The 27,791-nt window shown below is 38.3% G+C and overlaps 1 protein-coding gene and 2 long non-coding RNA genes across 3 annotated transcripts; 2 read left to right on the top strand and 1 right to left on the bottom strand.

Moving 5' to 3' along the window:
* Positions 1-1,220: 1,220 nt before the first annotated feature.
* On the top strand, positions 1,221-25,379 carry LOC107838443 (uncharacterized). The gene is made up of 3 exons (XR_001664507.1): positions 1,221-1,231; positions 2,993-3,003; positions 24,244-25,379. It is a non-coding gene; the product is annotated as an uncharacterized LOC107838443 (long non-coding RNA).
* Positions 3,947-24,287, bottom strand: LOC107838442 (uncharacterized). The gene is made up of 3 exons (XR_001664505.1): positions 24,217-24,287; positions 16,660-16,663; positions 3,947-3,960 (listed from the first exon to the last, which is right to left on the bottom strand). It is a non-coding gene; the product is annotated as an uncharacterized LOC107838442 (long non-coding RNA).
* LOC103150557 (G-protein coupled receptor 26) lies at positions 11,098-23,099 on the top strand. The gene is made up of 3 exons (XM_007570239.2): positions 11,098-12,198; positions 13,575-13,688; positions 19,492-23,099. Exons 1-3 carry the CDS (start codon positions 11,531-11,533, stop codon positions 19,718-19,720), a joined length of 1,011 nt encoding a protein of 336 aa, XP_007570301.1. The 5' UTR covers positions 11,098-11,530; the 3' UTR covers positions 19,721-23,099.
* Positions 25,380-27,791: the final 2,412 nt, after the last annotated feature.

Here is a 27,791-nt window from a genome sequence, read left to right as displayed (position 1 = left end):
CACAGCTGCAGCGGCGGCGCAACGTTCCCAAAGCACAGGAAAAGTCAAATATTTAGTCCTGTGACCTCTGATATTAAATCAGCTTCCAGATGCTCATTCAAATTTATTTGACAGCAGCCTTACACAAACTGTAGAATTAGCTACTTGTTCCGATTACCTTCTCTGATGGTAATCACATTTTTGTGCATGTTGGCCATTGTCCATAATGCAGTATTTCAGCTCACCAAAGAGCTTCTTGGCTTTCACCTTTTGCTTATTTTTAAAGGTGTCAAATATGTCAGATATTCATAACCAGCTGGACATGCAATTTGCAAACCCATCCGTCAAAACAGCAGAAAACGAAAATGACCTGACAAAAACCCAGCACTGATTTCTCTTTGCCACAAGGAGGCGCCGCAGTTTAAATTGGATTCACTTATTGTTTAAAGTCGGTTTGCGTTTATATGTAATACTGCAGTATTCCACTAGGAGGCAGGAGTGCATGGCTTAAAGACTGAACTCATGAACCTCAAAAGACGTTCTTTTATATATAAAAAGAACGTCTTTTATATCCCATCTTTTGTTTTTTGGACTTGCACAAAAGTCTCACAAAGATTCAAATGAGGTTACTGTGCATAATTTAGCTTCATCATGTATCTGAGTAATTATGACCTGCTTCCTTCACATTCCTTCAGATGATCTTATCCTTCAGGGAACAGATCAGGTTTCCATCTGTAAGCCGTCACATGTGTCACAAACCATCACATCACAATCACAGAGCTGCAGCTTCAGAGGAGACACACAAAACCAGAAGAGAGGCCTTCCATGGTTCAAGAGGCACAAACCCTAATTACCCTCTCTCTTTTACATGTAATCACTGTTCTAATAAATTCATCTCCTGACAGTAAATTGTGCTCTCATCTTCTGTGGGAATCCGTCTGTGCTGGCTGACTCAAGCTGTCAATAAAGGAATAATTAAGCTTCAGCATTTTTAATTAGAGATTTCTCTCTCAGAGGTGACTGAAGCGGTGGTTAAAATTTGCGAAGATTCATCAAATTACCGTGAAATCAAGTGAAGTTGGTGGATTGATCCCGTCAGCGTATGTTAGAACAGAGAATGAGAAAACTGACTTTTCTTTAACCGAAAAAGCTGCTTTAAGGAGGAGCGAATCACAGAAAAAAAACTTAGACACAATTCAAGCCTCGTAACTTCAAATCATCAGCTCTTCATCTCTTGTTTATGATGTGCAGAGTGGTGTGTGTGCACTGTTATTTTTGTGCATGTTGGCCAAAAAGTTCAGCTTTCAATCACCTGACCAGTGTACTGCCCACATGTTTTCTGCTTCTTCGACATAACTTTTGGCAAAATTATATCTGTGCATTTTGTGGTCCATTTTTACTGCAAAGCTTTTTTTTTTTTCATTTTTTTTTTTCATACTCCAAATAATTTTTTTTTGTTACAAAACAACATCCACTCCTCCACCACAGAGAAGATATTTTTTTTAAAAATGGAAAGGCACACACAACACATCATGCCCAATAAACATTGATAAAATGTCTTTTATACAATCGGAAGTATATATTTGCATATCCTATTTCAAAAGACACTCACTCCTTTTCCTAAAGGCTTCACAATAAACTAGCCTTTTCCTTTTTCTGGCCAGGTGGAATATTACCTTCATTTTTAGGTAAATAAAAATAATAAGAAAGATGATTGTAGGTTGCAAAGACAATATACTCCAGACCCAATAATATTTTCCTGTTTTGGGTTTCCCCAGATACATCCTCCGAGTAGGATGTGCTGGAAATCCTCAAAGAGGGAAGGCATCTAGGAAGAATCCTGATAAAATGCCCGAACCGGAAGAGCAGCTTCACCGAGGTCCCCCTCATGTTTAAGGGTGAATCCGGCCATTATACAGAGGAAGCTCACTGCAGGATGCCAATCATTACATTTCAAGTGATGATTGTTTCTGAAATTCAGTGAAACACAGGCTTTACAGAGCAATTAAGCGTGTCACAGTGACTTAATCTGTGAAATAAAGCTGTGACAGAGTCTCATATTTGACTAAAATTCACTGATTTCACTAAAAGAGTTTAACATGTCTTGTGTGTTGAATTTGGGCAAAACTGCCTCCGAAATAAAAATGGCACGTTTTCCTTTGTTAGTGTTAGCCAAGCTTCAACTCATTCCACCTCTCTTTTGTTTGATCCAACAGTAAGACATCTGGCTATAAATCTGACAAAATGCTCCACAATCTGCACAGCAAATGTCGTGGAAAACGTTTTTTTTTTTATCTAAGCGCCGTGATAACGGCTCAATAAGACGTTTTCCATGCCCAAACAAAGCAGCTTGAAGTGATATGTCAGCACTCACAATAAAATCTCCTGCAAAAGCAAAGTTCTTGTAAGAATCGACCATTTGTAGCCTTCAGCACACGCCGCCAGCACTCTGCAGCTGAAATTAAAAAGCGTGTAGTCTGTTCAGCGCTGATTGTGAACTGCTGATGGCGAGCTCAGATTTGCTGCTGGGTTTCCTCAACACTGGCCCGGCTAATGCAACCAGACGAGCCTTAGATTGTGTTTGGACGCTGCACTGCTGAGCCTCAGCACATACAGCTGGAGAACGAGGGTAAAGCCTCTTATCAGAGAGGCTTTTTTTTTTTTCATGCGATTCTTTTGAGTTTTATGTGATGGTCAAATGGTAATATTGCAAATGAAACGAGTAGAAGCGAAGACCTTATTGAATAGGAGCTAATTTTAAAAGTACCAAAATATGTTTTTATTTTTATTTTTTTTCCTGAAATGATTTATAATGCGGGCTGTACAGTGGCACAGTTGGTAGAGCTGTTGCCTTGCAGCAAGAAGGTTCTGGGTTCAATTCCTGGTCTTTCTGCATGGAGTTTGCATGTTCTCCCTGTGCATGTGTGGGTTTTCTCCAGGTACCCTGGTTTCCTCCCACAGTCCAAAAACATGTCAGGTTAATTGGCCTCTCCAAATTGCCCCTAGGTGTGAGTGTGTGTGTGTGTATGCATGGTTGTTTGTCTCTGTGTTGCCCTGTGACAGACTGGCAACCCGTCCAGGGTGCACCCTGCCTCTTGCCTGGAACGATAGCTGGAGATAGGCACCAGCAACCCCACCAATGAACAAGAGTGTAAAGAAAATGGATGGATTTATAATGCTATAAGATTATACCTACAGCTTTAAAAAATACATTGTTGTTGTTATATTTATTCCAAGCAGTTCTTTGCTATCCAGTGTTTCAAAATCTCTAGTATGAGTCTATTATTTTTAATAGTATGCACAAAAAAACAAAAGAAGTTAAATATGTTTTTATTATTATTATTATTATTATTATTATTATTATTATTATTATTATTATTATTATTATTATTTGTAGAAATCACAATAAAAAGGGGACCAAAAGCAACACACGTCCTTTGCCATACTTTTATGGGCATGAGGTGGATTTTCAGGCACTTATTTGGTTGCCACGCAGCTCAAATTTTCTTTTATTTGAACAAAGCACGTGGTTCCAGTTAAAGACAAATTAGTGTTTCGCAGACTCCTCGGGTTTATGTGTACGATGTGGGGAAGGAAAAAGTCGTCATGGAAACTTTGGGAACAGAAGATGCTACTCTTTGCCACAGTTCTCCTCCAATGTGAAACGGTTCTGAGTCACACTGTATTACTCTGTAAAGATTTGTTGCCACGTCCTTCATCACCGTCCCATTTTGAACAGGGACCAAGAGAAAAGAGCCTCTGACTCAAATCTTTGTGCCCCAGAGGGACACGAAATCGTTGCGTGCTAACTAAAAGCTCCTCAACACTTCGATCAGCGTAAAATAACAACGCCCCATGCAGAGCCTGCCCAAGGCACGTTGCCAGCTAAGTGGTTGTTTAGGGCACCAAAGCAGCTGGTTTTGGGAAAAACAATTTCTGCACTATTTTTACAGTTGGTGTACAAACATGTTTCTTTTTCTGCTCTTGGTTGATGTCGCTGTTGGGGAAGTAATAAGATGTCAAATTTGTTCATTTGTTTTCTGTAAATTTTGTGTTTATCAATTGATGTTACTTTTAAGTAGCTAATGTAATATGGCACATTGTACTTAAATACCATTCTGCATATCAAAATTCACTTATTATTATGACTGTGTTTTCTTTACAGCTTAATAAGGCATGTGACTAAATGTGGTGGGCACCGTAAAACATTATGATCTCAATACAAATCTCCCAATTGTTTATTTTCTTGCTCCATGATTACATTTCTTTGTGATTTATTATGCAAAACTATCTGCAAAGGATCTTAAATGGGCTGCATGCTGGAAGCAAGCTGATATTTTGTGGAGTGGCAGTAATAAGAAGAGTAAAAGGGAAAACAACCACAGAAGGCACAATCATGTGCGGACATTTAATCACAGGAAACACCGCTCTGTGTGTCTGAGATAACATATTTATCAGCAGGAAGAAAGCCACATTATACCAGTGATAATAGGGTTGATCTTCAAAGCATAACGCTGTTGTGGAAAAGCAACCGTGTTTTGTTCAAACAAGCAGACAGGGTCGATCACAGGATGTAATCACACACAAAGACACATCTGAAGGTGGTGTTTAGAGCCTTTCATCTTCAAATGGATTCTAACAGTCTCATCAAGCCAGAAGCTGTCCTGATCTTTCATTGACTCAGCCGTACACTAATTGAGGCCTGTCTGATGAGAGCAGGTATATAGTGGGAGATCCAACAACAACAAAAAATAATAAAATAAAATAAAATAAAGTCCATCATGACTCCTTCAAAACTCTACTGCTTGTCGCCATTAATTACTGTGATTTTAGATGTCGGAAAATTAAGCCATTTAATTGCCAATTAGTTAAGTGTGATTATAATAACGGCCTAACACAACGATGTTGCGCATGCTTTGGAACGCTGCTGTGCTGTTTCTAAGTGCTACAACATATTGAGGATTGGGTACACGCAAGCTATAGAAGCTCAGAGCGGTTGCAGTTATGATGACTAAGCCAGGAGGAGCAGGAAGCTGGCCTCTCAGCATTATTGTTAGCAGTGTCAACACCTTCACTTTTCCTTACTTACAGGCTGACATTTCACTCGTTTTATATAAAGCTTCTTGTCTGAGCGAGTGTCCCTCCTGTCTTCACCACTGAGGCCTTTGCAGGCTGCATGACTGCTGTGCTAACAGTGCATATGGTTTAGAATATGTGTTTTCTAAACTAAGTAGCAGATTGTGCTTCCGTTGGCGCCTGACATTTTTGATCATTCTTGTCGGTATCTTACTTCAACACACAAGACTGTCTGTGAGCAGCATTTTGCTTTCTCGTCGTCGCTTTTGCACTTCGTTGACCTGCTGCGGTCATGCAGTAAAGTGCGAAGGAGTTCAAGGGGTGTGAATACTTTTGCAAAGTGGAGAACTGCGTTAAAATTCTCCGTAATTTTCAAATACAAGTAGGTATATTAAGTAGCCAGGAGGACACAAAAGCAGAATTGAGATTTTAGGAAAGTTTGCCCATCGAAGGGAAGTGGAGTGTGGAATCAAAACTGGCAGCGAATTCAAATCCACTCTGTTGCAGCATAAAGGAGGAGCGCTGCAGGCTCTCTGTCATTCTACAGTCTCTCACAGTCAAGTCCGTCAGTAGTTTTTCTGACAGGAGACATTATCCTCAAAGAGCGACGGATGTTGCGCCTTCTCCTGATCGTACAAAACATGAACGATTCCCTGTTGAAACCACACAAAAGAGAACGCATTTAATTCTGTTCACTTAGGAAAAAAAGTGATAAAAACTAATACACACTGGAGGGGTTGTGTGTTTGCCTGCTGTGCTTGTCTCTATCTTCAAACATAATTTTAAGTTGGAAAAAAAAAACAACGATTTCCACAAACATCTCTACAAGTGAGAATTTTAAAAACCATGTTTTTATCATCTACATAGATTTAAACAATTAAAACATTGCACTTTGCCAAGTGCAGTCATTACGCATCAAAATGTTGGTCAGTGTTTCGTTTATTGTGGTTCAAAAGCAACGCTAAGCAGATGGGTTTCAGTCCAGATTTAAATTAACTCAGTGTTTCGGCTGTTTTGCAATTTTCCGGATGTTTAATTCCAGATTGGTGTTGCATATAGAAACTGAATGCTTGGTTCTGGTTGTGGGGACGCAGAGCAGATCAGATCAGAACCAGAAAACCTAAATGGTCTGGCAGGTTTATACAACAGCATCTTTTGAGTGTATTGTAGTGCTTAGCCACAATACAAAGCTCTGTAATTGACAGCACTAAGACGCTCCTCCTGGCTCTTATTGATTGTTTATGACTTGGAGTGGTGCGTTTCTTCAGACAGCGTAGTAGCACTGGTAGAAGGTGAAGGAGCTGGATTTTTTTTCCCCCCCATATGTTAATGGTCTCATACTATACTGTCACGACAAAGTGATAGTTTCAACAACTATGTAATAAAAAAATAAATAAAAAAACACATTGTTTATAGCTTTCATAAAGACTTTGTGTGTTGAGAGTGCGTCCACTTAAAACCTGGTGGGTGCACAGTTCAGTGAGTGAGACCTGGAAAGTGATCAGATAGCCAGAACCATCAGTTTGCTGAGCACAGTGACAGAACTGAAAGCCATGAGAGTGGTGATGGGACCGGGAGTCCACGAGGACGATGCTGAGGAATGCACAGGTGGGAGCAGCAGTGAGTGTGAGAAGGATGGTCTGAACAGGCTAGCGCTGTGGTGAATGGGGATGAAGACAGAAGCTCTGGAGACTAATGCGATTGTAACTCTTCAGCTTCTGAGTTGATGAATGCCCTGGGAAAGACGGCGACTGCTAACTGTTTGGAGAGGGTGGCTGGAGTCACGGCTTAGCCTGTGGATGTGACAGGATGGCTTCAGTGTGACTCAAGCTGAGAGGAAACAAGGCAGTGTCCAGGCCCACTGTAAAGTGAGTGAGACATGTTGACCCAAGGCTGGCAGAGGGGTGTGATGGCGGTGTCTAGTGCGCCATATTGGGGGTCGCAGCACGGAGGGGAATGTGGCTACTGCGACCCTGGAGGCTGCCAGGGCTGCATCTAGGAGTGTCGGACATGCGGTGCTGGCTGACAGGAGACGTTAAGCTCAAGCGAGAAAGCGTGGAACGGTTGCCAGGGGCCATACCCAAAGGTACAAACTACGTGTCGATTTGGAGGCGGACTCAAATGTATGCATGGAAAGCAATGGTTTCATATAAAAAAAATAAAAAAAAGTTCAAAACATACAGAAGGAGGAACAAATGGGAATCGAAACTGAAAACACATGGTGAAAACATGCAGCACAAGAGGATAGACTTTACAATCAAAACAGGTAAAAAAACAAAAAACAAAAACAAAAAAAAAACAGGGTAAGACGGTAATCTGAGACACAATAATGTAACAGAACTGGATTCATCACAAAATAACTAGAGATATAAAATACTCTGTAACACAATGCAACTGAAATCCAGTCAAGTCAAAGCTACATAATAGTTTATATGAGTAAAAAAAAAAAAGAAGTAAAATAGAAATAAAAATAGATTATCAAAGCAGTGTCCATTACTCAAAATATATCCACGCATGTAAAGTCTTAAACAGAAATGCACATCATGGGAAATACTGCATTGTTATATAATTTTTGCTCAAGTGTTGTTTTACTAATATTTGTCTATGTTTGTCAAGTGGGTGACTCACACTTTGACATACAATGCTTTCCGGTGTTTGCACCCCTCAGCAGAGTTATAATCTTTATAACAGAAACTGAATACTCTGAGAGACTACAGATCATCTCTTACCCGCCTTTTCATTTGGAATGAATATTTATGTCTTGCTAAATACCCTTATAACATTGGTTAAAGATAAGTAATAACTATCCATATGCAAAATCCACCAAAACGCTTCATGTTTGTGGTCTTTGCAAAAAATAAAAATAAAAAAATAAAATAAAATGTTACAATTTACTCAGTCTTTGTTCCAGATTTCATAAAATGCATTTGCTACTTGTTCTCAATTACCAATACATTCCATTTGCATGCACTTCTATTTAATATGGTAACAGGCCGGATATCAGTGATTGTGTGTTTTGCAAAAATCTTAGAAAGGAAAAAGAAAAAAAAAAAAACAACAACCCTAAATCAATCAATCAAAGCTGTGTTTTCTCACCTATGCATGTTACATAATCCATCACTCATTATCCTTCAAGCTATAGAGACCGATCGCTGGTGCTTGTGTCTGTGGAGCTGACATTTAATCATGAAAAGAATAATTAACAAAACGCCTACAAATAGGTGCACCTGTGCCTGAGATCAACTGGTGGCACTGCGTTGATAAGGCCTGACGAGCATGGCAGTGCCTGACTGTGTCTTCCTTCAGAGACTGATTTACCCATAGCAGGTTTAATGTATTTAAATAGCAAATTATTCTGCAAATTCAGTTTAAACAAGGATTTGACTGCTGGGAGATTCTCACGCAGTGATAACTTTGAGTGAAAACACCACAGTTCGTGGTTTTTACACATGCTATGGTCTTAATGTTCTTATTTAAAACACAAAGATAAGTTATTTATGCTACTTACCACAGCAGTATTGACAACTACTGCACAGTTATTTGACTCTGATCAGTGAATTTCCCTCACTTAGGGACATATTTAATAACATACTGGAAAATCCTGCTATTCACTAATTTATTTTTTTTGTTTTTGTTTTTATCCAGCATATATTTGAAAGAAAATGCAGCTTGGGACGCTTAAGTGCCCAGCCACAATGCTACATGATACTATTGGCTTTCATTTTAAACGCACACATCCCAAAAGCGGAAACAAGACGGGCTGTCTGTTAAACCCTGAGGAGGTTTAGAAGTACTTTCTGCCCAAATATACATAACAAAATAAATCAAGAATCTGCCAGTGGTTTTATTATTATTATTATTATTATTTTCACAAACACTGTCACGCCACAATGCCAATTAAAAATAAAAAATAGAACAGTGTATCCCCAGTATTCACAGAGCTTAGAGACCACAGACATAATCTAACAGCTAAATTCTGCAAATACTCGAGAATCTTTCTAAAAAATGTTTAAAACTGCCTATTTTAAAGTAATGCCAGGTCAGCATCATGTCTAAAAGGTAATGCTAACATCTAAGAAAGAAGTTATGTAATTTCACTGTTGGAGGCCTCGGTACACCTTGGAATCACTGCACAGCAGTTTCCAAACCAAGCAGCCAGCTTTGTAGGTGTTCAGCTTGCAGCTTGCAGCTTTGACACGGTGGACTACGTGGGGTCACATCCTTACCAATGAAATGCCACGTGTGTTTGTGCGGATCGCAATAGCAGCAACTCTCCGTCACCCACATCTCTGCCCCTCTCGCCACAGCGTCTCATCCGGCTTGTCGCTCACATGCCTCAGCAGCAGCGTCACACTCTGACGAGTCCCATGTTTCAGAGGTCCAATTCTCCACGCTTCTGGTCCAGAGCGGCAGCAGAGTGTGGGGGCGTCATCCAGCTTCTGAGGAAAAAAAAAAAGAAAAAAGGAAGATGCTGCTCCTTATCAGTCTGATGAGGCAGATTTAACAAGAAAAGAAGCGATGGTGACGAGGATGTGCAAGAGGGAAGGAAATAGACCAGCATAACTTGGATACGAACACAAGTGTTGCAGAAATCAGTTTGATTCAATATGAGTTCTGATTAAATGATGCTGTTTTCTTTTAATAGATAGACAGACATAAATACAGACAAATCAGACATATTTCTTTGTAAACTGTAAACTGCTGCTGTACAGTTTATATGAGGTGTTTGCGCTTACTGATATTTTTTATATTTATTATAATATGATCAAAAGGTTAATGTGCACAGACTTTGTGACTGTCAAAAGCACAGTTTGGAATTTCTGAGAATCTGTTACATTGTTATGAGCAAATGTATTATTTTAACACCTCCTGAACCTTTTCACGTGTTATGTGACTGACCGATACAGAGTAGCACATGATTGTGAAATCGGATGAAAGGGATGCATGGTTTTACAAACCAGATACAATAAATTAGATAAAAGACAATTAAGTGAACATACAACATTGTGAAGATCTTAAAACACACAGACAGAACGGGGAAGAAGTTGTGGAGAAGTTTATAGCAGGACTGAGTTATGAAACAAATTCCTAATCCTAGAATATTTTAGTGAATTTTGTTCAGTCCATCATTGGCAAATTGGGGGAGTTTGGTAAACTTCAAACCTGTCAAGACGTTTTATTCTATTTTAAAATGTACCTGGTACAGATATTCCTCGAAAGCTGCAGAAAAAATGCTTGGTTCAGTGGGGCTGAATCAAATGCATTGGACAATGTTCAAGTTTTCATTTGTATTATTATTATTTTTTAAATCCTTGGATGGATTTCTTTCCCACTACAAAATAAAATACAACTTTGAGTTGGTCACATAAATTTCCAGTAAAATTAATTGAAAACAGAAATTTAAGGCTGTGACGTGACATAAGACGGAGACGTTCGTGGATATCTTTACGAGATTCTGTAGCATAACTCGCTCTGCTATTTTATTCTTGCATAAATACAAACTGGTTGATGTAGGCTAACGTTGATATCTTGATTTAACTTTTCCACAAAAACTTTCTTCCCCCCCGTGACGTCGTCTATTTTGTGAAATGCACCACTTCCTCCTGCAGACCAACCAGACTTCCAACCATGATGCCCCTTGTTCACATTTGGATTTTGAAGTAGTAGGGGTGTATGGTCATCGTGTCCAAATAGTTCAGTTTGAATCTTTTGTTACTGTGGAATTTGAGATTGAAATTATGTTTCTGACTTAAAACAAAAAAGGTTTAACCTAATTTAAAGTCAGACAGTGAGAAAGACAGACAGTTTGGACAGTTTTGCTTTAAAAAAAAATCAGTGTTTTATTTGTAAATAGAACATTTAAGTCATTGCACATCTATTCATCTCTACTTTTATTTAAATTGTCATTTACATAGAAATATAAATGACGATTTATTTATTTCTCCCCTTCCCTTTTTTCCTTCTTACAAAAATAACTTTAACCGCCATTCAAGGTGGCTGTGCAGCTGTTCTGGTATTCAGAAAAGATCGGGGAGAAACAGAGCGGTCCACGCAGGGAGTTGTGCTGTGTGCACGGAGGGGTGATGCCTGGAGAGCGAGGCATCACAGGATGACAAACTCCCCACTGCAGGGCGCAGCGGCTACTAGAACAGAGCAGCTGTGGCGTGAGAGGCTTCCTGCAGCTTAGAGGCATAAAGGGGGACCTGCACTTTCTAATCCTGAGATTTACTTTAAACATGCTGGAAACCTTCTAACAATCTTCGACTCCAATGCAATGTAGACGAGTGGAGAGGTGGTGGTGGGGGGGGAAAGGGAGGCATCTGGACAAATGTGAGGATGTATTTTTTTTTCTTTTTTTTTCTTCATTTATTTATTAATACAGTTCTTGAGGGGCAAACAGGATTTGGATATGCGCGCTAAAAGTGTGGAGAAGTGAGTTTTTTTTGTTTTGTTTTTTTTTGGTGGGGCGCGCAGGATGGACACTGCGGAGGTAATTCTCTCCGTGCTGGTAGTTGTGATCATCATAGTGTCGCTGCTGTCCAACGTCCTGGTGCTGATCTGCTTCCTCTACAACCCGGAGATCCGTAGGCAGGTGCCCGGTCTGTTCAACCTCAACCTCACCTTCTGCAACTTGTTGCTGACTGTGGCCAACATGCCGCTCACTCTGGTGGGACTCGTCAGCAGGGCTCAGCCGGGGGGAGACGGCTTCTGCCAGATCGCCGGGTTCCTGGAGACCTTCCTGTCCACCAACTCCATGCTGAGCATGGCCGCCCTGAGCATCGACAGGTGGATCGCGGTGGTGTTCCCCCTGAGGTACCACTCCAAGATGCGCCACAAGGACGCAGCGCTAGTGCTCGGCTACACGTGGGCGCACTCCATGTCCTTCTCCACCGTGGCCGCCTGTCTCTCGTGGGTGGGCTATCACCGGCTGTACGCGTCCTGCACCCTGTCCAACGCCAGGGCAAGCAGCAGGACCCAGTTTGTTGTCTTCACCGTGTTTTTCCACTCCTTCACCTTCCTCCTGTCTTTTATAGTGTTATGTTTCACATACCTCAAAGTTCTTAAAGTGGCCCGGTTTCACTGCAAGAGGATCGATGTTATAACGATGCAAACTTTGGTGCTGCTTGTGGACATACACCCCAGGTGAGCTCCTATAGGATACACGTAATGCTTTTTGTTTCCCCTCCCGCCCCCTTTGCTTTTGTGTGAATTTATGAATTGAGTTTTATATCAAGGTAAATGTACAAAATGTTCAATCTGCCTTTTTTTTTTTTTTTTTCAAATTCTCAACAGTGTTTGTACCAAAGATGCAGGGGCATTTCCCATCGTAAAGTTGCTGGCCCTAGAGCTGCCCCAAGGTTATGAGGCTCTAAGCAGAGTTTGATTTGACAACCACCTCCAGCCAAACCCACATCTGAGTTTAATCTTTTTTTTGTTGTTGTTTTCCTTTGGATTCTACATTTTTTCCATATTCTATGCTGTGTTCACAAGCAACAACTCTTGGGGAAAAGACAGGCAATAAATTATAATTTTACTGAAATATAAATTAATTTCAGTAGCTAAATAAAACATAATATAAATATGAATTACACACAAATGTGTGTTTTCAAGCCTTATTTTCAATTAAATAAAAATCCTTTTATGTGCATCTTAATGGTATAAATATAGTTGTTTTGTGAAGAAGAAGATTGCTGGAGAACATCTTAAAGACTAAGCAATGCAGTCCGTGGTAACTTGAGAGGTGTTGCAGAGAATCATAGCTCAGATGGGTTAGTATAATATGGCAAATATTAGTAATTTCTGTATTATGTCAAGATATACACATGGCAGTTTGCTGCAAGGCGTGTATGGTGGCAGAAAACATAATGAAGAACATGCTGTGCTCAGATGAGTCCAGAGAAGCAATAACTATTTGATCAATGTGCAAAGACAATATTTGCAGGACACAGTAGAACATTGCATATCGCCACAAAATTACCATGCTTACTGGGAAACATGATGGTGGCAAAGTTTAGATCTACGTTTAATGGCGTGTGAATGTGTTGCAAATTTTCAAAGCTTCTGCTTCTAGTTTTTGCAGAGATTTTGCAGAGAGGAATGGAAAATATTGTCAGTCTATGGATGAGAGAAGCTGCCAAGAGACTCGCTGCTCTAGCTGCAGCGGAAGGTTGTTGATCAGTGTGCTGACTCGGGGAAACTGAAAACAAACGCAGGCCACACTTTTCAGATCTTTTTAGGAACGAGATTGGAAAAACATATGTAGCGTTTCCACCACTTGTGGCCTCATGTTTCGTTTAGGTCAGCTTAAAGCAATTTGGCAACAAATTCAAACACAGCCTCACATTTTCACAAAGGATTCCAACGCAGCTCCTAAGAATGTGAGTTCGTTTTAATAAGGCGGCTTAACTGCTTTCGACTCCTTAGATTTAATATCCTCAATATACAGAAATCCAGAAGTAATCCCAGTAAACCTCAGATTTTGCCCCACTGGGAATAAACTGGCTGTCTTTCCTTTCCAGCGTCCGCCAGCGGTGCCTGGAGGAGCAGAAGAGGCGGCGGCAGAGAGCAACGAGGAAGATCAGCACCTTCATCGGCACCTTCATGCTCTGCTTTGCTCCCTATGTGATCACGAGGTGAGTGTAGCACGCACAAAACGCTGCAGAGCCTTTTGGTTACCTTCCTCCAACACGCCAGCCCTCCCACTCACACTTCCTGCCTGCTTCCTCTCCATGCGGGCTGAGTTCGGAAGATGAGAGTGGCTGACCTTGTGATAAGTAATACGCCTCTGTCCGGCTGTTGTTGCTGCTGTATTGGCACTTTTTTCTCCTCAAGTTCGTCTGGTGCATCCCCACTTTGTTGAATTCGCTGGCATCAATCACTGCTTGAAGAAGGGATGCCAAAGAAGGCCACGGGAGAGAGAAAGAGGACTTAAGTGATGCAAGGTGAAAGGATGAGAATGTGGAAAACAAAATCTGTGTAATGGGAAATAAATCATTATTTAGTTTACTACTTTGAATAATTAAATGAATACAAAAAAAAAACCAAAAAAAAAAAAAACAAGATTGAGACCAAATAATATTTCTAATCTATCAAAGTCTTCTTTTAAATGAGGCTCATGTCTCTGTGTCAAGGAAAGAAATATTTCCTGGCATTATTTCTTGTTTGGAACATAACCAGATAAATTCTATCTGCGGTTTTGCGTCTGAAAATAAATTTGATTTGACTCCAAAGGTTGACTGTAATTTTCTGGAGGGCAAACATGAGTCATGGAGCCTGTTTTGCAAATCACCTATTGGGATATTTGGATTCCTGCAAGATTCCAAGCTTTTGCCCATCCATGTGTATGTCTTTAAGCATGTAGCGGTTATCAGCAACATGGTATATATACCAAGGTTTTAAATAGTTACTGTTGCAGAGCTGCTAATATTTTCCTTGATATTATGGAAAATCTGTTTACAGAGAGGTCACGGAGAGTGCCACAGTGACTGGAGTTTTCTCTTGCAGGAGTTGGAAGTATAATGGCTCTGCCTCTCTATTGCTGTGCACTGCTGGGCAGCTAGCTGAAAGAAGGCAACTGCACTTTTCTCTTGCTAAGATGTCTGATAGTTTTGTTTGGTAATATGTTACCAAAACTGACCTGTAGAATCAGACAAAATGAAACTGTCAATAAGTGGCAAGTATGTGGTAGCAAGTGAACATTTTATCAGTTTGACAGAGCCAAATTGATAAATCGTGATAAACCGAATCAGAGCATTTGCAAAGCTACAGCTCTTCTTGGGTGTTCCTAGCCTGAAGTGACAAGTGCGTATCAATATTGTTAAGTACCAATGCATGTAAACAGGAAGGTGGGAAACCACAGTCTGTGACATTGTTTGGCACAGTCTTTACACAAGAACAACGACCAAACATGAAAACAATCTATCACTGAAGATAAAACCTCTTTTTGCACATTCAATTTTTCCACACTGTGATAACTTTATTGACTACACAGACATTCAGAGGTAATCACACACAGTAATATTTTAAATTATGGTAAATATTGGTCTATTCTGAAGCTTTCTGGAGCTTAAAATTGAACTTACTGTCAAACGTTTTAGAAAACACATCTTTATTTTGAAGACTGTTTTTTTTCAGGATGAGGTTGTTGTCGCTAAACCTAAAAGTTCAACAAGGACACGTCGAAGGGAGTGAGCGGGAAGACATTGTTATGTCTTAAAGGTCAACTTTGATGTGTTTTTTCTACACCATCCTATGGTATTTTTACTCTCTGTTTCATACGGCTGTAATCGTATCTCTGCCCATGCCTAGGCCGTTGACAGTCCAAATGAATTTAGCACCACAGTGTCTCCTGCTATCAGCTATAATTTAATAGGAATGTAATGGTAGAGGTGTGGTCCCCAACTTTGGAAGCAAGTGTCCTGCAAATTGAAAATGTTTTCCTGTTCCAGGGGCAGCTAGGTCAAACCTCTTTGGCATGCGTTCAAGTACGGCAGCCCGTCAATAACCCTAGTGATTTCACTTGAATGTGCTGAAGCAGGAAAGTTTCTTAAAAAAAATATATTTCAGGACACCAAACCTTAAGAACCAGTGTTGAAGACTACTGCTGCACTGCATTTGTGATCCATTTGAAAGCGAAAGGGCTGAATTTTATGGGTTTTGAACTCAGTGACCAGGTAACATGGAAGCTGATGGTTTGACTGAGAAAAGCTAAAATAAAAAACATTATGGCTGTGTCCATATGCATGAGGCATCCATGTTGGATTTGAAGGTCAAGGAGAAACCTCAAACTTTTTTCAGTTGGAGTTTTGACTTCGGGGGCGGCGGGGTGTTAGATTACTTTTATATCTTAGAACCTCGAAACTCCATCTTCGGAGTTCAAATAGAACACACCATTATAAAGTCTGTTGCATGTCTTCCTTGAAGCAAGTAAAAAAGAAAAAAGAAGAAAACTGAATGAAAGTTTTTTCTCTCAAGGGAGTAGATGTTCTTCCTTGTCTTTATGGCTTCAAAAGGGTTTTTAATTTTTGATTTTAGCTACAACAGAATCAGAATAGAGTTTGTTCCAGACAACTTTTGTTAGATGCGATTGTTTCTCTCTCTTATTTTTGATTGAAACTGAACCAAACAAATAAGCGACACCTTGGCCCCGAATGTTCACTGACAAATATATTATGCCTATACATCCATGCAAATAATCTGAAGAATTGCATAAAAAAAGGAATTATAGTTTAAATTTAATATCATATTGTTTTGTGATGTTTACAATTTGTAATCTGTAAGTTTGTCTATTTAACGTTTTCTATTAACAAACCAAGAGTATCTATAAGTTTTCACGATGCTGCCGGCTTTCCTGATCGAAGCTTTCCTTCCCCAGATGTTTTTTTTTTTTTTTTTACCATAAGCAGATTTGCCTTTCCATCTCCAGAAGACATCGAGCAGTGTTATGTCGGATGTTATGTCAGATGTTCCCAGCTTGAGATGTTGTAGAAATAAATCAGAGTGTCACTTTTTTGGTCAAAGGTCCCTCTTCCCTGGAGGTCTGTGGATATTTGCCCAGTTGTCCCAGACCAGAGAAACAGAAAACTAGACAATTCACATTTATACTTATCTAAATCCAGACTCAACTAAGAACAGCTTTGTGTGTCAGGGCATTAAAAGCAAGAAGCCAGAATTCTTGCTTTATCACAGTTCACATGTCAGTAAGATGTGGTAAGATGCAACTGGCTCACAGACTGAAAAATAACTTGGTATCAGCTGTCTTCATGCAGTGTTTGACCATCAGTTGCATTGATTTTACAATTCTCTAGATCTTTAATACTGTTCTAAAACATACTCCAAAGCATTTTGGTGATGGAGGAAGGAATACAAGCTCTTTGAAATTAAATTAGCTTTGGCTTTGTTATTAAACTATTCCAGGCTATTCAACAAGCTTTCCATCTGCTCAAACAACGAGACAATTTGTTGTGTTATCGATACTCTGCCAGTAATAAAAATTAAAAAAAAGCACCACAAGGCGGCACATGTTTTCCCTCTTGAAAATGGCAGATTAGTATTTCAATATAAATTTGATATGATGAAAATTCATCCCAGTGAAGCAAACGTCTGTCAAATCTACCTATAAGGCTAGCATTAATGTGCTGACACAGCTCTACTTTAAACACAGTAATTATCTAGAGTGCAGTCACTTAGAATCTGTCATTTAAAAAAATAAAAAGTTTTATAAGACTGAGCAAATGTGAAAGTCGGTAAAGTTGAAGCAAATTTTCATGCTTGCTTCCTGGGGAATCATTAGTTGCCCCATTAATTGGTGAGTTGAACAACTTTCTGTCCTTTGTTTTGTTTTTGATTTTTTTGCTAATAGCTGATTTGAGGTAATGACATGGAAAAATCCCTAATATTATAATAGCTTGGTTAATGCTTACAAATTAAAGGACTGCTTGTATAATAAACCATTAATACTTCATAGTCATTTTATTATATCCAGACAGCTTTGAGTTTGTATTTACAGCCGGCTCCAATACTTTTGGATATTATTTCATGATGAACATATCAATTACACACAGACTGTTGTTTTCAAGCTTTAGTTTTTATTTGTAATTATGATTTCCTACATACAGCAAGTGAAAGCATTTGAGATTATAATATTACATCAGACCAATAAAAATAAATGTTAATACAAAAATGTTAATGAAAACTATGTTCAATACCTGCTAAAAGGCTGTAATTTCCAAATTGTACTTTCAATTTGACAAACAAGCCCAGTGCATAAGAAACCTCAAATTGATCCAAATTGTAATTTTCCTTAAAATGAAACTATGTAGATCTGTCTTACAATACCAACGCAGCTTCTTGTAAAAGTATTCACACCCCTGAGGAATTTCACATTTTATCTAATTTCAATCACAAAATTCAGTTTGGATTTTCTGACATAGACCAACACTAAATAGCACATAACGATCAAGTGGAAGGAAATGATGCATGGCTTTGGGCACCTTTTACGGATAAAAATCTGAAAGTTGTTGGTTTTGATACCCCTGAATAAAATCCATTTAGGATGAAATATCTTTATAGGTCATCCGCTTAGCACATTGAATCAGTTTCTATTTAAATTTCATGATGAATATAGCTGTTCTGTGAAGGCCTCAGAGATTTGTTGAAGAACATCATGGAGCAAACAGCATCTTAAAGACCAAGGACCACAGCACATAAGTCACGGATGAAGTTGGTTGAAGTTTAAAGCAGGGTTAGGCCATGTAACAACAGCCCAGCTTGGAAAATCCCAGATCACTGTTCAATCGATTTCATAATCTAAAAATAGATAAATTATGACTCAGCTGCCAACCCGCCAAGACACAGACGTCCATCTAAACTGACGGTGTGGGTAAGATGAGAGAAACAGCTCAAAGACAACTTTTAGTTATGTACTCTATAATTCTGCCTTTGTGAAAGAGTGGAAATAAGGACATTATTGTTGAAAAAAATCCTATAAAATCATCTTTCCGTTTTGCCACAACCAACTGAGACTAAACTTTTTGACCTGCATGCCACAGGCTATATGTGATGGAAACATGCATGTTGATAAAATAAAATTGACCATACACTGAAAAATCCTTTAAATGTAAAGCTCGACAAAGATGACTTAAATGATATCTATTTAAAAAACGGCCTACATGTTGATAAAGTTTGCATATTTCTATTTCATAATGCAGGTACTGCTTTGTCTTTTGTTATAGCCTTTGCTAAGCCAAGGGGAAAGCCCTTGATTTATCAATCTATATATGTACTACCCCTCCACACAGTCAGTTGAGGTCATTTGGAATCTGATTAGTGTTCCTCTTGGATGCCTCCTATTGGAGTTTTTTTGTGCACATCCCATTTAGAGGAGATAGAAAGTGCTGAGGGACGATGTTTGGATCTCTTTTACTCCTCGGGATCCTCCAGAACGAGCTAGAGAGTTTCACTGGGGAGATATATCTCAGACAAGTCGAAGAAAATGGATGGCACTATAAAGATATGCCATATAAATTATTATCCATCCAGCCATCGTCCATTATGCTTGCAGGATTGCGGGAGGCTGGTGTCTATCTCCAATGGTCATTCGGCGAGAGTCGGGGTACATCCTGGACACATCGCCAGTCCATTACAGAGCATTTATAGATTATTATTCAAATAAAAACAGAAATAAAATAAGTACAATAATCTCTGTAGGTTGCACATAAAGAGGAAAAATTAAGTTGGAGAAATAAAAAAAAAAACACAAGTAAACACTTAAATTAGTAGAGCTGCACTAGAAAAAAAATACCTTCTCAGTTTCCAGCAGTGTTTTGCCTACATGTCTCTGCATCGTAAGCTCCAGGCATGCATTTCTTTTCCAGTATGTCGAATTGCCTTTCCCACCTCTTGCTCTCACCACCCTCTCCGTCTGTCTACCCTCAGGATCGTGGAGTTATTTCCAGCAGTGCCGATCGACCCTCACTGGGGAATCGTCTCCAAGTGCTTGGCTTACAGCAAGGCAGCGTGCGACCCCTTCGTGTACTCCCTGCTGAGGCACCAGTACAAGAAGACGTGCACGGACATCCTCAACAGGCTGCTGAAACGGAGCTCCCTAAACGCGTCCGGGCGGCGGCCGGAGCAGCAGGGGAGCAGCATACCCACAGCTGAGTGATGGAGGTTACTTGGTAGCACAGACGGAAACACGAACCTTATTCATTGTTGATGAGGACGAGGATAAATATTGCTGTTTCTTGTCCGCGTCTGCTTAGATTAGCTCTGACATTACAAAAAACAAAAAAAAAAACACTAAGGTAAAAGAAAAAAGAAGAAATCACTACTGACAAGGGCAAACCTCTGCACAGGAGTACCAACAGACTGCCCAGAGCTGCAGATCAGTGCAATGAACTCGCTGTGAGGACAATAAACTGCAGATTAACCATCTACCTGGGGTGACGGATGTTGGTCAAGCAGGAAATATGGTCAACTATTAGCACCGGCCGTGACAGCTAGGGTAGGATATGACATTTAGCTACATATTTACTTTGTCGCATATTTGTTTTAAAATATATCTTGTGTACGGTGCTGCAGTGACTAGTTTATGCACTGTTGAATTATGTAGCACTGAAGATAACATTTTCCGTAATAAATCACAAAGTTTCTCAAATTTATTCCTGTCTACATCACGGCAAACGCTGCTGCAGTGCAATCTGACTCAGGAATTCGGGCTTAACTAAATCAGACTCCAAATTAAGCAGATAATCCGGACACTCGTTTATTTCACATTCTTCAGAAGATTGTTGTTTCCGAATTTTCTCTTCTTTGTTTCTTAAACACGTCTTGTAAAGCTCTCAGTGACGTGGACAAACTGAAGTTTTGAAGGAAACACTAAACCAGTTGCCGTTAACTGTAGTTGTCATTGTTTAGCCAAGTTGGTATGCATGCATTGGTATTCGCGCTTTCTGAGTACTAATTGAAAACCTGGAAAAAAAAAAAAAAAAAAACTTCTAGGCTACAGTTAATTGTTTTTGAAACACCAAACAGAAGTACTTTAACCAAAAACCAGAAATAAATGGAAGACCAGAAAGCTTCCAGTCTTAAACATCACAAAATACATTGCCCATCACCTACGGATTACATTTTTCCTCTTGTTTTTATATCTTTAAACACCTCTGGTGAAGCTCTGAGTTTTAGGAGGAATGATTGAGCCAAAACTTATTAAAGCTATCATTGCCTGTTTAGGTTTTAGACACACTGAGATATTTTGTCCACATACTACATTATGTACTACATTGACATGGTAGTAGCATGTTTTTGTTTTGGGGCTCAAAAGTAGAAAATAGGTCCTATAAGTGAGAGTGTCTGAGACCCAAATCTGCTTGAGCATAACCTGAATTCCAATTTCAGAGATCTCACATCAACCTTGACAGCAAAAATCCCTAATGGACGCCTCACGTATGAAAACCAGCTAATGCTAATCTCTTCATTTGCATTAACGTTGATTTATATTTATGTGGATTAGTCACACACATAGTACACATCTGTCATCACAGAACAAGGTAACAACAATTATTTATTGTTAATAGTTGTTAGCTGGGTCACAGAAGAGTTAGCAAGTTGCACTTTTTTTTTTTTTTTTACTAAGCTGAAACTGGACACCATCAACCCTTAATACAAAACTTGTGGTTATGCTTTTTTGTTTTGTTTTTTTATTTGTAAGCACCTACTGTGAAGCTTTTAGTGACCTGCCCAAATTTGAAGTTTTGAACAGAAACAAAAACGTTGTGCCGTTTTTTTTTTTGTTGTTTGTTTTTTTAGACATTAATTCTTTCAGGCTCATCATCATATAAAGGATGCCATGAATACTGTCAAACTGACAAAAGATTTAGCAGAATAGTCAAATCTGAGCAGCTTTTACAGGTTCAGAATTACATGATGTTAATATTAATAAAAGAGTTTCCATCTGTCCAAGTCAACTGTTTCATTAAAAGCACGTGGGACAGAATACTTCCAAAACAGCTACATATTTCAGAAATGTTTGCACAAAGTAATCCATCTCATGCACAACTTTTGACCCCCAAGAAATGCACTGTGGTGTCTTTATCTGCACAGTCACCCAATCTCTCTGCATTTTGCCTCTATCTGCTTATTTTGCTGTGTGTTCAGGTTTTTTGAGCAGAGGTTGTGTAAGTGTGATAACCACCACAAAGGATGACTTAACGACGGTGTTTTAACTGGCTTCAGCTTCAGCTGCTGATGTTGTTTGTTCTTTTTTTCTGTTTGAAACATTGACATGTTTTTTTTTTTGTGCTTTAGAGTTGTTTACAGTTTCTTTCTCTAAAACATATTTTTGTAAATTGGGTGACCTCAGTTTTGCTTGTGAGTCAGTGTGAAAATGTAGACTGAAGTAGTGTTTGAGAAATATCCTAGTCTGCTTTGTCTTAAATTAATAACATAAAATAAAGTCAGCCTGAAAGACTAATTTTTTACTGAAAGGGACTATAAACATTTTAAGATTTAAATTGTTTGATGGGGATTTTATAGGACATTTTAGAGTAATACCGGAAGCGATGCAAATGTTTTGGAGTTTTGCAAATTTTGTTACATCATTGAATTGGGCATCGGTCCACCAGCTTTGCACATCTAGATGGTGAAATGTTTGCCCATTTTTTGGGCTGATCTCAGCCAACACAACACAATGTAGAGATTTTTCCTTCTCCCAGGATTGCCCTGTTTTTAGATTAGTCCAGGTTCCCTTTAACTCTGACCAGCTTCCCCTGTCTTTGCTTTAGAAAACTAAAACCTACACCACATCATGATGCTGCCACCACCATGTTTTACTGTGAGATTTAATGACATTTTCAAGATGATGTGAAGAATTATGTTTCTGCCGCATCTCATCCAGTGACCAGAAAGGTCAATTGTTGTTTCTAAGTAGAGCCTCATCTTCTACATGTTTGTTTTGTTCCCACATGCCTCGTGGCAAACTGGACTTTTTGTAGCTGTCTTGAAACAATGGGTTTCTTTTTGCTACTCTTTCATAAATGCCAGATGTCTGCAGTGAACATCTGATAGCTGTACTGTTGACATTTTTTCCTGCTTTAGCTGCAGCGGCTCTCTCCAGCTCCTTCAGTTTCCTTCCTTCCCCACTGGCTTGAGTATGAATTTATTTGTTTTAATCATGGCTTTTGTTCATTTGGTCAGTGCCTGCTGTGGAAGAGCTTCATAAATAAGCTCGACATGGCTTTGATTACTTTTGTAAGTTTACTATAAGATTACATTTTCCTCAAACCCAGACAGCTCAATGAGTGAAACCTCAACACATAATTTGTACATTTCCACTTACTGGTGTTCCACTGGTGTTCTCGTATGTAGTTTTAAAACAGGCGTTTATGCAAAATGCGTTAGGTTTTACAATATTAGATTAATTATGAAGGAACAATAAAATATTTTACTAAGAGAAAAATATTCATGCTTTCATCCATTTAGTTCACTTAATGTACATTGCATCAATTCAGCAAAGACGTAACCTCAAGTAACTTTAAAGAAAAAAAGTCTAATTTTCATACAGAATATTCAATCAAATTTGTCTATCTCTCCGATACAAATAAATTCAGTTGCATTCACCTCAGTTTGATCCTATTTATAAAATGACGCCCTCAAAATCCATTTATAGCAAAAGATGGTAAAAACAATCATCTATTCGAGGGAGCCTAGCTGGTTGCGTCATGTTATCGACTCTGCAGAAATCTTTCAGAGGCAGGAGTTGACAGTTTATATTGAGTTAATTCATTCTGGAGTTGGCTAGTCGTTTCTGCTTCTCTTGTACAACTTAACTGGGAGATTGAGCCATGAGAAAAATAATAATAAACATGTTTCTCAAATATTATTTTTAATTGGTGTAATTCTGTACACATGTTAATTAGTTTAATCCCCCATGTGTTACTATATAAATCCCCTAAAGGTAACGCAGTACTTGATTGAGCAAATATAGGATCCTGGAGTCTGGTTTTGAGTGACCCAGTGTTCAGAGGTGAGATTTGATCTCTGTTTTTCCCTACAATATTTTTCAGAGAAGCAATTTTTTTTTGTACCTGAATATTCCTCTTGGTAGTTTATATATTTTCTCCTACCAAATGACATTTAATGAACGATTCCAGGTAACCAAGGGTGTCTTCAGTATATTGTGTAGCTATAAAAGATGACAGTATAAGCTTTTTAATCTCCACGAAGAGATTCTATTTTGTGATTATTAAGTCCTCTTTTTTCTGCTTCGTGGGTAAGTTATGGAGTCCTACATAAGCTTGTGAGTCCTCTTGACTTATTTGTTCCCTCTTAATGTAAATTATTTTTCTTTCTGTATCAGAAAATAAACAGCTTATTATAGAGCTGGCATGATATTTTGTTTAAATCACCAAAGGAAACAGAATAATACATGTACAGTACTTTAAAAAAAAGATTCCTACCATTTAAACTTGCTCACGTTTTCTGAAATTTTTAACAACAACCTCAACATATTTTAATGGAATTTCAACAAAAATTAGAGCATACTTGTGAAGTGAATGGAAGACATTTTAGAAAAAAAAAAAACTTTTCATGTGTGGAGGGAAAGTGACAGTATTCATAACCCTGACCGTACATGGTGGTTGCAGCATCATGCTGTGGTCATACAGAAAGATGTTCTGAGTTGATGTGAAGGTGTGTGTGTGTGTGTACGTGTGAGTTGGAGGTGAAAGGGTGAATTAACTTAAATGAATTAAGTAAATCTTAGCTGCAGAGATAACTGCAGCTAATGGTTGCTTGCCAAAGTTTTAATTCAGAGGAGCTGAACATGAATACATTTTCTACATTCTTCCACTTCACAATTATGCGCTGCTTTGTGTTGGTCCGCCACGTAAATCCTCATTGAATTAAATTTAAGTTTGTGGTTGTAATATGGGAAAATGTGGAAAAGCTTAAGGGACATCAATGGTTTTTCAGGACATGTAATTATTTAGTAACATTGCTTTTAGACCACTCTTGTATTTTGGCTACATTTTAAAAATACAACATTGGTAAAATAATGATGAACCAGTGCCAAAGTGACTGCTGCAAACCAGTGATTTAAGTACCACACATGCATTTAAGCTTCTAAATGCAGAAATTGTTTTAAGCCGAATATTGTAATTTATCTCTGACGCTCTTCATTACGTTGCAAGACAGGTGATGCCTTAACTTCGGTAATGTGGTGATTTTTCCATTTATGTTAGAATATGTGTATTTTTCTTGTACTATACATAGAGATTGAATAACTGCCTTATTTATTTCAGTCTATTTTGTTACTTCTGCGTCTATATTTCTCTGTACAAACATGCATTACTACTATCTTTATTGTACAGGAGATAAATATATATATAAAAAATGTGGACAGACTGGAATTTAGAACAGTATTTTTTGGCTCTTTTGATATCTGTACTTGTAATTTATGTTGGCGTTTTACAGAATGTGCTGCTTCAAATGTAAATGAGAGTTTAGTTCTTGCATATTGGTGTAACATACCTCGTTTTGTTTGTTGGTGACTGACTTGACTACTTTGAGTGTTTCATTTATTTATTAAACATCAGTTGGACGCTGTTAAACAGGACAAATGGAAAGCAATGTGATTCTATTTGGAGATAAGGGATTTTGATATTGTGTTTGTTATTCTGATAAAAATGAGAACACTGACTTCTAGATTTTGTCCAAATTGTAGTAGATATTTTTTTTTATTATGCTGCTCAGAGTATATGCTTTTTATTGATCTTGATGAGAAACAATAAAAATTGGAAGATAATTTATGAAGCACATCAAATAAAACAGTGTTTTGTGTGTTTTCTTTAAATATAAGTTTATTTAAAAAATAACCAGAAAAACAACAAAAATGATTTCAGTTTTTTCTGCATTTAGATTTTCTTAGATCAGGGTTTAATACCTGACCAGTGTTTTTAAACAGGGTGTGGTTTAGATACACAACATATAATGACAGTAACACTTTCTTTTTTGCAAACAAAACGAAGTAATAAAACATGAGAAACTATGATGTAAAGAGTCTGTTTTTAGTAGGGCATAATCATTCCCAATTTTTTAAAATAATTATAGACATTAAAATAGTGCATCGAAAGTGAAATGGTCCTTTGCCACACAACAGAAATGAAAGCCGTTTCTTCACGTTTTCCATTCACTTATCCAGACGACTGTAAAATCAGCCCAAAAAAATCTTGAAAAATCTGAGTCTGTTTGCTTAAGAATTTGAATTTTTAAAGATTTTTTCTTAAATAATCCCAAACCTTGAATTCTCACACAGAGCTTATCTCAGAATTTGCTTTGCTGTGGTCAAGTTTAACCAAAACAAGGAAACTGTTTAAATTTATTTAATTGTTTTCCCAACAGCAGATAAAACATAAGAAATTGTGAAATGATTTTAAATTAAGTGACACAATTTTGATTCAGTGAAATTATTTGACAAATGTACTTCATTGAAATATTAAATAAAACGTAACATTTTCACAATTTGATTAACCTAATTTAATGGTACTGCTATAGTTTGACCATTCTACTGGTTACCACTGTAACCAAATTATATTTTTAATACTTTGTAATTGGGAATTAATCTTTGTGTGCTCGTAAACTTAACTAATTAAACTTTCTCCATCCTGCCTTATTTTTTACTAAGTCTGGATTAAAACTCAATATGGAGGATGTAAAGGTAAAACAGTCATTCAGAGAAGTAACTCAACCCCTATAATTGCCTTACAGTTTTTCTAAAGTGCTACGTGACCAGAAAATAATGTGTGAGATTAGAAAAGCTTTGCTGACCCACTTGTTGACTCTGAAAATACACTACTGTATGTCCGAAAAAGTGAAAAAAGTTCTATCCTGGTTGGTGAGCCATGGTTTTATCTTTTTATTATTATTACTTTCATTTATGGCTTCTGTGTTTGTCGATGAGAGTGTGGTTTGTTTAAACATCTTGCTAAGAGCATGCCTTACTGTTTCACTCAATTTGCCATTTGTAGTAAAGGCATTTTGAATCCTTTCACCTTCTCTGTAGGCTGTCTTTGATCATTTTTATGACCTTTTTTTTTTTAGTGAAACCAGAAAGACTCATGCATGACCAGGAGAAGCTGCCTAAAGCACCAAAAGAGCAAAGATTCCTTATTCCCATATGGCAAAATCAAAACAGAACTAATTCACCAGACACAAAATCAACCTTCCATCCAAATCACGTGGAAGGGCAGCATATGAAGATGGGGAGAGCATAAAGAATCCCCAGAGTTTGAGCAAGCAAAGCTTCAAGTTTGTGGAAAGTTGTACCAGAATGCTAAGCGCTGTCATGTTGGCAAAAGGGAGCTGTTGAGACGACTAACAGACAGAAGTGTTTTTATCAAAATAAAATAAAGTTTGATGTAGTTGCTGTTTTCCCTTGTAAAGGCTGAACTTAGATCATACATGTAACTTTGTTCTGCTGCAGGAAGACGCATTTCAGACTCTTTCACAAAGGGCAACCGTGAAGGACTCTGTAGCACATGTGGCATACATTTCTCTGTCTATCTAACTTTCTGGAAAGCGTTAGAATCAGCACTTTCAAGTATATCTGCAACCATCGTTGTAAATCAGCCTTGGCGTCTTTTTCTTTTTCTTTTTCTGACTTTTTCACTTTATGCACTTCTGGAAGGGTCACTGAGGTCGGGTGAGCAGATGCTTTTGGTGAAACAGAGGAAATCGGGCTTTCTCTGACTACGCCAAAACTTTTGAAAAATTGATCCTTTCTCTTTACATGATTACTGACTCGCAACACCTTCCAAACATCCTTATAAATCAATTAGTAATCAGGAGATAGTTTGGTGCTTTTAGTCAGGTCAGTTGAAGGGACACGCCTAATACATTGTGTTGTTTCGTAAAAGCAGCTTTTAGCAAAGTGTTTGTGTATGTAGAATTGGTTTGTCTTAATCTTAAAATTGAGGTTATAACACAGAAACATAAGAAATAACATCTCTCTGATTCTGATGTCTTTCGAAATACACCAGAGTCAGGTCAGAAGAGCACAAATTGAAAGATTCGATAAGACTTATGTAACTTTTATACACCTGCAGAGATTCCAGCTGCAATCAGTCCCAGTCGCAGGGAGGCCACTTTTCTCTTCACACCGCAGCCTAGGTAGTAATGAAACAACATCAGCAGCTCGCTGAGAAAGCCCCGGCTTGAAATGGCTGAGGTTCTGTACACTG

The sequence above is a fragment of the Poecilia formosa genome, unplaced genomic scaffold, assembly GCF_000485575.1.
Source record: "Poecilia formosa unplaced genomic scaffold, Poecilia_formosa-5.1.2 Scaffold7, whole genome shotgun sequence".
NCBI classification, from domain to species: domain Eukaryota; kingdom Metazoa; phylum Chordata; class Actinopteri; order Cyprinodontiformes; family Poeciliidae; genus Poecilia; species Poecilia formosa.
Note: the sequence above shows the minus strand (reverse complement) of the source record. Positions and strands in the feature narration are given on the sequence as shown.

What these genes read in the sequence shown, in the direction of transcription:
- LOC103150557 (XM_007570239.2), top strand. Translation starts at nt 11,531, where the DNA reads ATGGACACTGCGGAGGTAATTCTCTCCGTGCTGGTAGTTGTGATCATC. An exon ending in CTTGTGGACATACACCCCAG is followed by an intron (nt 12,199 to 13,574) that starts GTGAGCTCCTAT and finishes TTTCCTTTCCAG; the next exon opens with CGTCCGCCAGCGGTGCCTGG. An exon ending in GCTCCCTATGTGATCACGAG is followed by an intron (nt 13,689 to 19,491) that starts GTGAGTGTAGCA and finishes GTCTACCCTCAG; the next exon opens with GATCGTGGAGTTATTTCCAG.